General features: G+C 39.6%; 1 protein-coding gene across 1 annotated transcript in view; it reads right to left on the bottom strand.

Moving 5' to 3' along the window:
- Positions 1-13,019, bottom strand: part of FANCC (Fanconi anemia complementation group C) — a 108,519-nt gene that overhangs the window by 40,871 nt on the left and 54,629 nt on the right. Inside the window, exons 4-6 of the mRNA XM_018557872.1 lie at positions 7,751-7,864; positions 6,455-6,513; positions 5,241-5,405 (exon numbers count right to left, since the gene is read on the bottom strand). Of these exons, the coding sequence (XP_018413374.1) occupies positions 5,241-5,405; positions 6,455-6,513; positions 7,751-7,864 (338 nt within the window). The remainder of the gene's footprint in view (positions 1-5,240; positions 5,406-6,454; positions 6,514-7,750; positions 7,865-13,019) is intronic.

Raw genomic sequence — 13,019 nt, 5'->3', positions numbered from 1 at the left:
TGTTCAAAGGAATATTTAAATACATAAATATAAAATACTGCAGTACAGCCATGTTTGTGTTTAAAAATGCATACCTTTCTAGGCACTTATTTTGTACATTTTAGGTACATTGCATGGTGTTTTAGAACTGTATATGTATACCATTCTGCATGTGCTGCAACCATGCAAAAAGGCACTTAAAGTGCTTAAAACACACTACAACATAAATTAACAAAAAGCACCTAAAACTTACAGTAAAGCACCTGTATGTAAAAGTATGAATGGATATAAAGACAATATCATCATGCAAGTTTCATCATTCTAAGAATTAAAGGACCATCACCTAAATTATTCAAATCCATGCTTGTCAAAATAAGCCTACCTATAAGTGGCTGTTAAATCCACCCTAAAGGAAACTTGCACCTTAAAAGAAAGTAGGCTTCAGGCCAGCATTGCTGACCCCTCCTTCTAGAATTTCTAGCTGCTTGGCCGTTTAGCTGATTGAGTTATCACCTATACAGTTATAAAGGTTTCTGACTTTTTCGCTGCATGCTTTTTGTGTGTATGAAGTTCTGAAGCCAGACACAGCCAGGCAACTAATACTTTTAGAAAAAGCTTGGGAATGTAAGCACTAATAGAGTCTCTCCCATTCTTTGGAACTCCTTACCCCAACCTGTCCGTCTATCTCCCACTCTCATTTCCTTTCGGCGATCACTAAAGACTCATCTCTTAAGGGAAGCCTATCACACTTCAAACTAACCACTCAACTTTCTCAAACAATTCATCCCCACACAGTTAACTCCTCATGTATCATTTGCCCCTCCCGCTTAGATTGTAAGCCCTCACGGGCAGGTCCCTCCTTACCATCTTGTCTTGAATTGTATTGCAATTATAATGTCTTCCCTGTATTGTAAAGTGCTGTGCAAACTGTTGGCGCTATATAAATCCTGTATAATAATAACAATATACCTTTTATGACTGATTTTAAATCAAATTTAAAAATCAAGCTGAAAGTCATATTTCTACCAAATTGTAATTTTAAAGGATAAAAAAAAACATGCAACTCTGCCCACAACAGACATTTTCCATTTTGGGAAGATTGGGTAGTGTTAAGTCCTCTGTTCTTTCTTTACTAGTGTCTGGGACTGTAAAGTAGAGATCTTTCCCTTTGTTACAGGCTAAGCTTTAAGTGAATGTTTCTGTGTCAGCTACTTGACTGTATGCTTCATATATTCCTAAGGAGAGTAACAAGTAGAATACTTTGCCCTCTACTAGATTCTCCATAAGAACATACCTTTGTATGGCAGAGAGAACCTCTCCAATTAAGTCACAGCAGGGAACTGAAACTTGTATCACTCTACCCAAAATGTAAAAACTCACGCTAGGTAGATGTCTTCCTTGTAGAGTGTAGACAGTCTATGGTAAAACTCTTGGTTGGGTCAACAATTTAAAATGTATCTAAACTCAAGAACAAATGTATATATTGCAGCTTACTAGTCCTCGGATGCGGTGGCTGTATTAGTTTAATTTTTTAGCCTTCTTTGCCCCGTGTGACAATGCTCACTCTGTGGAGTTGAAGCATTGTCACTGTCCACTCCTGATACTGACTACAGAACACAGCACCATTTTCTCATCTGCATAACATAAGGGAGAGGTGTTCACATAGGTAAACTGTGCAGGGTTGATACCACTGTTTAAAGGAGAATTATAGGGAGAGTGAAATACACTCATCCCCATAATTAAAGCCGACGTGTGACACTGCAGCTGTCACACGTCAGCTTTATAGATTGAGAACTGAGCTATCACATACTGCTGATCGCTCAGTTCCCGATCTCCCTGCATATTTTCCCAGAAAGGTCAGTATTTAACCCTTCCACAGGTGTCTATTATAGACCATGGGAGCACGCGCAGAACTGAAAAGGGTGTTGGCGGACATCCTGTTGTTATGCATTCCCATTTAAAGCTTTGCCAGGGCAATGGTCACCTACTTCTGCATTTTAAATGTGGGTTTTTTGTTCTATTTCTACATAGCTAAGGATGGCCGGGGGCCATCACTGGTGCTTCCATTGGGAGTATTTCTTAATTTCCAAAAATTAAAGTGCACCAGTGGCCAGACTATGGATGTTCAGAAATCCATATATAATTTATTCTCTCAGACAACTTCCAGTCTCTATTGCAAGCACTAATTAGTAGCTCCTAAAGGGAAGAGTGGGGTGCTGAGCTTCTGAATGCTGGACTTAACCTAATCTGAACCTTAGTGCTTCTGGTGTGAATTTTGAGGGTGAACTGCTCCAGGCTGCCTGTTGTTACAGAAAGTAGGAGTGACTTGTTTAAAAGCTCATTTACGGCTTGTTAAGACAAAGTAAATAGTAGAGTGCTCATAGCCCTGGCAAAAGATTCACAACTTGCAACTACATTTATTTTGTTTTGGGAGACTTTTAAGACTAATCTCAATTCATATACTATCTCCCTGCTCTGTTCCCAAGTTATCAGTAAGACTGTTCTGATTAGACAATGAGCTACTGGGATATATCTTATAATGTTAATATAGTTTAGGAAGGCAGTATTTTAAATATGAAGCTGAGATCAAGTACACAGGAGCAGGACCTCAAACTAGTATAATTCAATAATGTTAGAGAGTATTATTTTATGGTTGCTTGGAACAGACTTCTAGTAGAGGTAATGAGTCAATCAACAGTAAGTGAACTCAAACAAGCTTGGGATAAACATACATCCTCAAACAAAAATGTTAAAAAGACCATTTGCTCCTTTTCTGCCTTCAAACTTCTATGTTTACAATTTATTTACAAGGTTTATATTTTTATAGTTTTTTTCCTTGGCTTAAGGTAGTCATGGACTAGATCAGGGGTAGGCAACCTTGGCTCTCCAGCTGTGCTGAAACTACAAATCCCATCATGCTTCTGCCTCCGGGAGTCATGCCTGTCGCTTGCAATGCCTTATGGGATTTGTAGTTTCAGCACAGTTGGAGAGCCAAGGTTGCCTACCCCCGGACTAGATGGTCATGGTCCCAACACAAAGAGTATATTATAAACGTGAACAAGAAAATAAAAATGTGTGTTCCTACTTCTGATTAGAATACTCTGGCTTCCAATTTAATGTATAGCACACAAGCACCAGCAAAGTATAGGCTTGTAGTGTACTAATGCGTGTGAAAATTTAAATTCTGCCACATTTTTCTGTGCTGTCTTCCCGGGGCCCACACAGCTAAAAGAGTTCTATGCTCATGAAACATGGTGCAAGTGGCTGAATATACTTCTGTATCCAGACTCTGTAAATACATGCCTTGTAAGTAAAAAAAAAACACACTAAAACAAAGTTAATTTATCCAGTTACCAAAGTCTGCCACTAGATGGTAATATTACTAAATATAAAACCAAAGTAAAGTAAATATATGGATTCCAAACTCGCCTTATTGTTACCAATTTTTCCAAATCATTTCCTGCTTAAGTAACAGAAGGTTTAAATCATAATAATAAATCTTCACAAACATCATAAGGCTGATATACAAAAATTGAATCAGAAAAACATTGTGCAAAACTACATCAGTTGCATATAGTGTCCAAAAAAATCCACTGCTGAATTTGACAGATAAATCCTGACTGCGCTACGGTCAGCTGTTTCACTTTTGATCTATTTTTCTCCAGCATTTGTACAATGAGCCCATACAGTCTAATAACTTATGCTGGGTCATTATCCCGTTATTGTTTAATAGATTCAGGCTGTTATATCTTCTGTGCAACTGCAAGGGATGTTAAGCTATTCCCACTAATGTAACAAAAATACTGTAGGTCTAGACTGACTCTATGACAGGCTGCATTGGCAACAGACATATGGTATTAAGTAGAGTATGCATACATGGTGACTGCAGTCATCATACGCATATATATGCAGCAAATGTGAGTTTAATACTGATGTTTTGGGAGTCAGATCATCACATCATGGCAGAAAGTTTAGATCTACAGTCAGTCCTGTCATGAGAGAATAAGACTAAAAATGCTTAAAACCCCCAAAATGCTGACTGCCTGGCTTTCATTCTATTCTAGCGCCCTCGGTACTTTCTCTGACCTGGAACAAGTGTGCACATCAGGAGTTTTGACTTCACTTTGTAATATGCATGTTTGTTCCCAGTCAGTGACTCAAAGCACTGAATCCAGAAACAGCCAGGCAACTAACCGCAATGGCAGTCCCATATTTCTCTTTTTACAGTTGCCATTTAACATATACATCTGACACAGGCGACAAATAATGTGGAAATGATCATAATGGTTAAATAAGGTAATATAATGTCATTTGGACTATTATTTTCAATAAGTTCTTCGAGTGAGCACTCATGACACTACTGGCCTTATAAAGTATCTGCTTGAAGTAGTAGGTTTTGTATTCTTGATGAAGAAATGAGAAACTAAACATTACACATCAATCCAAGACTTTATAAATGCAACCATTTTTGCTATAGAACGTGGAAAATGTCTCTAAAGAAAAATTAGCTGTATATAGATAAAGGAGTGCTTGCTATAAATCAAAACCTTAAATCTGAACTGAAATGTTACTCACAGTAGTGGATGCCCCAGCATGTTATATCAGTTTGATAACTGAGGTTCAAATCTTGTCCAGCAAATTTGCAGTCAGCAGGACTTTCAGCAATCATTAGCAGAAACAATAATTTCACTGTCAGTGCATGTTAAAGAGAACTCCAGCTATTAACAAAATTACCCCAGCAGTGGTACTACCCCTGCACTGCAAGGGGTAACTGCTCGTTTTGGCCTAGGGGCCGGAATACAGAAGATATACTGACCTGATCCATGGTCCTGCTGCAGTCAATGATTATCTCTCTCCATCTCCATTCCGGCTCCTTGGCGCCCTCATGCCTAATGCAGATGAATGGACCTGCATTAGACATGATAACATCAGCAGGGCTTAGACTGCCAGAGCAGAGGGGAGAAGAGGCTGAAGAGCCAGGAGGGATCAAGGTATGATAAGTATTTGTTCTTTAATCCAGCCCCTAGACCAAATCGAGCAGTTAACTTTAACAATGCAAGGGGTAGCCACAGTGCAGGGGTAGCCCCAACGCAAGGGTTAATTTTCCTAATTCCTGGAGTTTCTCTATAAAATATGTGCAGTCATTGATGAGTTAAAAAAAAAGCCTTAATGCATGGTACTTGTGAGCAAAATAAGCTTCCTTTTTTTAATTTTGTATGAGTGTTTTAATGTTTTAGTTAAATATGCTTTTGCTAACTTACCTCAACACGGCATCATTTAAAACTTCCAAGAAGTAGTTGTCAAGAACCTCTTTTGGCCCAGACCCATGATACAGAAGCAGCGCTTCCAGCAATGGGGCAACTTCAGGCAATGTAAGAACACATATACAGGTCACAGATATTGTGCGTACATGCTCATCCAAAATACTGTTTGGAAAAACAAAAGCATTTAATAGTCTACCTCAATGCTTACATGTTAACATATAACTGCAATGTCCTTTTGTATGAAACGGCAATGTCCCAGAAAGCATGAAGGTGCAATTGTTTAAAAAGAAACTCGTTCAAGTTCATACTAATTACTAATTGTTACACGTAATCAACTGCCCCTCTCACCCTTGCATCCTGCAAATACCCCCTCTTTAACTTGCCTCAAATGATCTGAAGACTTATTGGAATGAATTCACTGTCTCAGAGGAATACAGCCTTTTGTGGAACTCGTAGGGAAACAATCCTCTTCCTTCTCCCCTCTCACATGCCCCCCTCCCCATCTCCCACCTTGTTTTGGAACTTTACTTTCTTTTTCTCTCTTCCTTTTTCGTGTGACATTCTCAACCCAATGTATAATGTTATGTTTAGTAATTTTCAGTTTATATGCACGTCTGATGGAAGTTGAGATACTTTGGTTTACGTTGGTCTATATTATTTGTTTGATCCAAAACAATGATCTGAAGACCTCTACCACCAGCTTCAGCCTACATAAGCATAGAATGCTCTAGTTCTCATGAGCCAACTGTACATGTGTGTCACTTTCTCCAAAGAACTTAGTAAAGAAGTCATCCACAGTAAGATTGCAATGAGATGCCTTCTCCAGGGTCATCGGATAGAATTAGAGCTGGAGTAGGTCAATAGGAGGAGGTAGTGGCTCAACTGAAAGTGAATAAAATAGGGTATCCAAAGGATGGAAATTTATTTATAATAACCGCCCTTTAACTATTTCCCCTAGTAAGTGGTTGCCCAACCAATGCAAATGGCCAAATTGCATTGACTAATGCTTCATATCCAAGGCTACCCTAAGCATAACAGAACAAATAAATATTCTGGGGTAAACATGACAACCTGAACGAATTCTAAATGTCTTGCATTAAAAGATCACAAATAATTATAACAATAACTGATTGTAGACATAATTTTTGTAGTCACAGGCTTGAAAATTATTGCAGGCTGCTATTATTAATATGAAATGTAAATCCACGTACTCTTTTTTGTTTTCATCTGACTGGCTTCTTGTAATCTGAATAATTAATGATGAAATTATCTGTGAAAACAAATATGTTAATTTTGCTAAACCTAAACAAATACATATGATTATGCATTTGACATTACAGATATATTACACCCACTTTAAAGGGTTACTGCATCTTTGCGATAACACTAAATAAATAAAATTAAATTGTATGCTGCATTCAATACTTTACTCAGAACCACCAAGATGCAAGAGTGACCCTCACACACTACAGCGCAGAAAAAAAGAATTGGGACGTGGTCAGTCGTTTAAGGTAAGACATTTTGCCTTTTATAAACACTACATATTACCTAGAAAAGGGAGGAGTGGGACACAAAAAAATGGATTTTTGTACTTACTGCAAAATCTATTTCTAGGAGATTATTGAGAGACACGAGAATTCAGAGATTGCTGTGTTATGGCATGTTTAGTGAACTCTATGTTTCTATTCATAAGCAACTGTCACTTTTCAATCCTAAGGCACATAAATTGGAGATGTTGCCTAGTGCAACCAAGAACATTCCACCTCTTTCCCAGTCCAGATTAGTACAACGATTAGCATGGACACATCCAGCCACTCTGTCTGACTTGATATCTAATTTTGTAAGTATGAGGCCTTAGTAGATAATTGCACTAAAATCTAAGAAATTATTACACGTTTAGATATCTGTCTAAATGATCCATTAGCTTCCAAAGAGAGCATTCTGGCTACACTGGCTGATGGGCTAAAAGAACAAGGCTTTAAAGAAGTAGAGTAACCTTAGGTGTAGTGTATCTTCAAGGCAAAAAAAACACAATTAAATCTAGATATATAAAATAATGTATAGTGAATATAATGACTGTGTTTTGTTACCATACACCTTTCCATAACCCCATCACAAAGGGACTCGTATAGCGAGAGGGAGACCCAGCACTCTGTTGCTTTACATTAGTCAGTCTAACATTGTCAACATGCTTAAAGGGGGATAGAACACAGGGCCACTTCACAGCCTGATCACAGACTGGGATGAGTTCTTAAGCAAGCTAATTGCTTAGTTGCAAAGTAGTCTGTATGGAAGTCCCAGACAGTCCCAAGATTACAAGAGCAAATTAATTGCAAATCCTTCAGCAGGTAAAATAGTTTACAAAGATGTACTTCAACTGTGTATTTAGATGATTACCTGGAGGTCAGCTTAAATCAGAGGCTGTACAAGATGGTAACCTTATGCTTTAGTGTTCAGCCAATAGCACATGCTAGAACAGCTAGAACTATAAAACAAGTAATGCTTACATTTTTTAGAAGTTTATCATAGTATTCAACAGTTGAACATTGCAGCTGGGCAATGACTTCCATTTCTCCATTTCTTTTTTGTTCAGATGATGTAAACAGATGACAAACAAGGTTCTTTGAGAGGACAGAAAACAAAAACACATTGATTAAAATTTGTAAATGTACGTTTACAAGAATTAATAATTAAAGTGAATTTGGTTATCCTCCATTTTAGTCAAAATGCAGTTTATTATTGCAGCTGGGAAAGAAATCTTCATCAGGTCAAATATACCATTTGCAAAGTTTTTAATAACAAATTTTGCACGATCACATCACCTCAGAGTTCCCACTCTGGGTGGGTATGAATGCAATACAATGCTCCTCAATTATTATTGGCTGTGTTTTATGACTCCATCCCAAAGTCAGCCTATCAATAATAATATTTTTGCGTGCCTTTTTGCTTTCTTTGCCACACACACGCCCATTCATTTCAATAGGCTGCCGCATGTGCGACAGACAAGCATTTTCAGCTGCCAGCTTCCCGCACTTTGTGTGTGTTTATGGCCCAAAACATGTTTTACCAGCCTCGTTCGGGGTGCCATTAACAAGTAATGGCACCCCAAGCATGTTGCATACTTTAGACATGTTGCGTGAAGGCGTGGCAAATTTGGCCGAATACCTCATTATGTTTAGATTAATAAATCCTATAGTTATTGTAGAAGCTTAGAGCCAGTAAAATAGAATTTTAGTTTCCCCTTAGTTTCATCCTGATAAAGAGCTTGCATGTTCAAAATAATAACATAGAAGGATGAATAGTTTAGGAGGGAGGAGTGATAAATAGTAGGGTGTATTATAAGTAAAACAATTACGTTGAGAGTAAACAAAAAAAAAAAGAGAATACATTTGGATGTTGGACTTTTACAAAATGGCTGCTACATTAAAAAAGGCTTTCATAGCAATGGAGGTTGTGGGCGGGTTCAGTGTTTGCATTCCCCATCCTCTTAGCCCCGAAGTGGGCACCGTTCCCCCCTTGCCTGAGGAACACATACAGCGTGTACACTGCCCCCAGAGGCCTCTACAGGCTGCACTGGGGAGGAGCAAATAACCCAGAAACTCCAGACTCGGCCTCTCCTCCTCACCTGCAAAGGTGACAACACCCACAACGGTAACACAAAGTACTCTGTGTGCTGTTTTGGGGGGCCATTAATTTAGATTGGTACCCTAATACACAAGTACAGTAGGAGTCAACAGACTCACACTGCTGCACAGCTGGAGTTGGGGTACGCTGCATTAAAAATAAGGTGCAGGTCTGTTTTTTTCTTTTCCATGCATTGCCAGCCCATTCTTGATGTAATGGTTGCTTTACGACAACACACATAAAACTTGTATGCAGTAGTGTACAGCAATGGAACGTCATAGTGTGAAGGAGGTGTTAATATTTTGATCTGCACTTCTGGTCCAAAAACAAAAATTCAGACATTTTGATAAAAAGAATACATTAGTGTTAACTGCATTTCATGTGTGTATGAATATGACCAAGAAGAAAAGTTTCATGTTAGTTTTAGAAAAACCACAGTGCATCCTTCCAATAGACACAAGAGGGCAATATAAGGCAACACATAAGCTTTTAGCACCATTTTTGTATTCAGTTCAGGCTTGGCTTTTGAAAGAAGTATCACATTCTCTATGAAACACGCATACATAATCTGGTTGAGAAGTATTACAGTCACTAATCAAAACGATGAATACCTAAGAAACAGTAACAAAATAACATCTTCAAACGCATACCAAGTGAAGTAGCAAACAAACAGATGCTCAACACAAATACTTTATATAAAATGTTTATCCAAGTCACATTTTAAAAAAAAATACATATTTTAAAAAATATGTATTGAATAAATACGGCATTTTTTTTGGTATCGAGTACCGATATTTCTTTCTGGTACTCGCCGATACCAAGTAACGAGTACCGATGCCATCTGCACCGATTATCAGGAGGGCGGGCGTCGGATCATGACCCGTCGCCTGCCTTCCTCAATGCCTGTGAAGCCAGTGTTCTAGCGAAAGAACACCGGGTTCACTTGCCAAGGCTGCCTGGCTTTCTGACCAATCAGGGAGCCCGGCGGCACGCCATGACCTGCCTCCCGGCTTCCTGATTGGCTAGGAAGCCGGCTTCACTTGTTGCTAGGTAGCGTGGCTTCCTGACCAATCAGGAAGCTGGGACGTGAGTCATGACGTTTCCTGTACTAAATACTGTTAAGCATACTCCAACAGGCTTAGGCCCTAGGAGAATGGATGCTGCAGAAGTCTCACAACTGAAAGCAGAGAAGTCAGCCCTAAAGAAGCAACTGCAATTGCCCTCCATTGAATGAATGTATTTTAGTTGAGAAGGTTTATCTCTCCTGCCCTAGAATTCTATGATCAATAACCTATTAGAACTCTGCTCTCTATGGTGATGTCCACTAGGTAACCACTCAGCATAGTCTAATGGAAGCTGACTGACATATAAGGTGGCATCTTATATAGCCTATGAATAGAAGAGCCTAGTCTGGTGATTGAGACCAACTGTAATTTGGAGTATCCTGATGCATGCTCTCCCTCCACCCACCTTCCCATATTCTACTATGTGGGAATAATTTGATTCAAAGTTTATTGTACCAAAGTGACTGACGCTTCTTTTTGTTAGACAACCTGGATAAGAACCATCACTAACATTGAATATGCTTGAGGCTTTAACGCAAAGTAAGTGTCCTTGGGATATTAGTAATGTAAGCTATCATTCAAATGAATGTCAATACCTACTGACGCCAGTAAAGTTAGCTCTACATGTTTATTATGTTCAGTAGTAAAAAAATATATATATTTTTCTTTTAAACTCAAATAGAAATACTAATAATATATCACAGATACCACTTGCAGCTATCTGGTGAAGCTCTAAGTGCGGACAAAAACACGCAAATTTTAATGAGTGCGCCTTTTTCCGCTCGTTCACACCACCACCCGCGGCACCCGCCAGCAATATTGTGCATGTACCATTTTTTGCGTTGCGCGTTTTGGTCCGCTCGTACAAAAGCGCAGATGTGAATGTTTCACATTGGAATGCATTGACTTTTGTGTTTTGCATGTTTGCATGCCTATCTATACACATGGAAATGCGCAAAAAAAAAAAAAGGCTCAGGTGTGAACTAGGCCTCACATACAGTAGCTAGTTAGTAGCTAGTTAGTAGCTGAAGTCTCATCCATTAGCTGTTGAAGTAAAAATGGGCCTAAATGAATTATAAGAGCGACTCTCACCAACTGCTAACAGACAAAGAATTCTTAAAGCCGAGCCTCAGCTTAGCTTTTTTTTGCTTTGGATAGAGTAGAATGGTTAGAACCTCTGTTTAGGTTTTTTTCTCCATTGGAGAGACTTCACCTCACTCGCTATCCTGGACACAACAAAAAGCACTTTTAATATAATCGGGAAGGGTTATAATCTCTGTCAGGCATTATCTGGATCTAATAGGCCCTTTAGCACCAATTCCCTCATTTTTTGCGTGCACGCAAAAGGAACTACAAGAGATACAAGCATAGCGTCCTGTATCTACCAGCATTGATCCTGGGGGTGCAAACTGACCACACCAGCATTGATCTGCTTCCTTGCTAGGCGTGGTCAGTTTGAAAAATAGAACCAAGGGCAATTGGCAGGATCACTAGGTATTTGGCACAAAAAATAAATGACGGACTGCATTTAATAAGACCCGTGAGTAACACAATACGGATATTAAACATCATTTTTGGAGGTACCATACATTTTAACAAGAGAAAGCTGTTATGCCTTATGAAAATATCATCACTGTAATTAAGCCAGAATTAGGATACTAATGCTTTAGTTTGCACTTTTAGTGCCTGTGCAATATGGGCTAAAACAACCTCAAAAGTTTACAACTCTATTAGGATATAAGACATGTACCTAAAATAAAAAAAGGACCATTAGCCAAATATTACCTTTCTTACTTAGGTGAGATATGAGATATTGGAACACAACCATGTGCAAAGTAAGGAAGGACTCAGACATAAAACAATAAAAAGGAAAATTGAATATATCCCTTTCTGATGCTGTAACTTAAAGGATTTAAAAAAGAATTATGGCCTAACCATTTTTGGCAATAGTTCTGTTCAGGGTCACAGGAGGACATACTAATGTCCTCAGGTGACCCAAAACTCAGTATATAGCAAGCTATTGACCGCTATATGCTGAGAGCGCAGAGCCGTGATGCAGCCGGGACGGATGCTGGCTGATTGACAGCTGGCTCTGTCTCTATGGAGGCAGAGCCAGCTGTGCCCACTTCCTCCCCCTCCATTCCTCCAGTCAGCGCTGGAGAAACAGAGAGGGAAGGGGGGAATCCTTGCGGGCATCGGTGACTGACTGTCACCACTCTCTGAAGGGAAAGGATCAGGAACTCAGCAATCGGCGCTATGTGTTTGCCGACCTCCCAATCAATAGAGCCGACGTGTGACAGCTTCAGTGGCACAGGTCACATGAATTATGGGGATGAGTGTATTTCACTCACCCCATAATTCTCATTTAATAAAGACTATGGTTTATATTTGTTTCTGTAAAACTACTTTGCACTATTAACAGGGCTATCACTACAATTTGCTGTTGCTAATCAAACAATGATTATGATTGTTTTGTAGGCTTATTCCCAACTGTACAATTGTATTGCATTCATTTATCTAGTTTTAGTTTCTGAGCTTAGCTCATTGTAAATGCCTTCATACTTCTGGTTGTGTGACTTGATCCCTGTTCTATATGAGCTGTGCTTTTGCTTTAAATATCAGCACTCTATAAAGAATGCTTAAAGGAGAACTATGGGGTCAGTGTTTTTCCCCATAGTTCTCCTTAGGGTAACGGGAGGACACAAGCTAGTGTCCTCCTGTTACCCTAAGCTCAGTATACCGCGAGCTATAGCTCGCAGTATACTGAGACGCCGCAGCCGGAGCGGATCCCGACGTAGATGACGGGATCCGCCCAGCTGCGTGAGTGACAGCTGGCTCTGCCTATCTAGAGGCAGAGCCAGCTGTACCCGCCCCCTCCCCCGTCCGTTCCGCCAGTCAGCGCAGGCAGATCGGAGCGGGGAGAGGGGAATCTATCCCCTCCCCCTGTCACGGCAGAGAGCCGTGACAGGATCGAGAGGTGAGCGAACCTTGTATGTGTTCGCTCACCTCCCGATCTACTGAGCCGACCTATGACAGTCTCATTGTCACAGGTCGGCTAGAACTATGAGGTGAGTGGAAATCACTTATC

The sequence above is a fragment of the Nanorana parkeri genome, unplaced genomic scaffold (assembly GCF_000935625.1).
Source record: "Nanorana parkeri isolate BGI_ZX_2015 unplaced genomic scaffold, ASM93562v1 scaffold307, whole genome shotgun sequence".
Taxonomy (NCBI): Eukaryota; Metazoa; Chordata; class Amphibia; order Anura; family Dicroglossidae; genus Nanorana; species Nanorana parkeri.
Note: the sequence above shows the minus strand (reverse complement) of the source record. Positions and strands in the feature narration are given on the sequence as shown.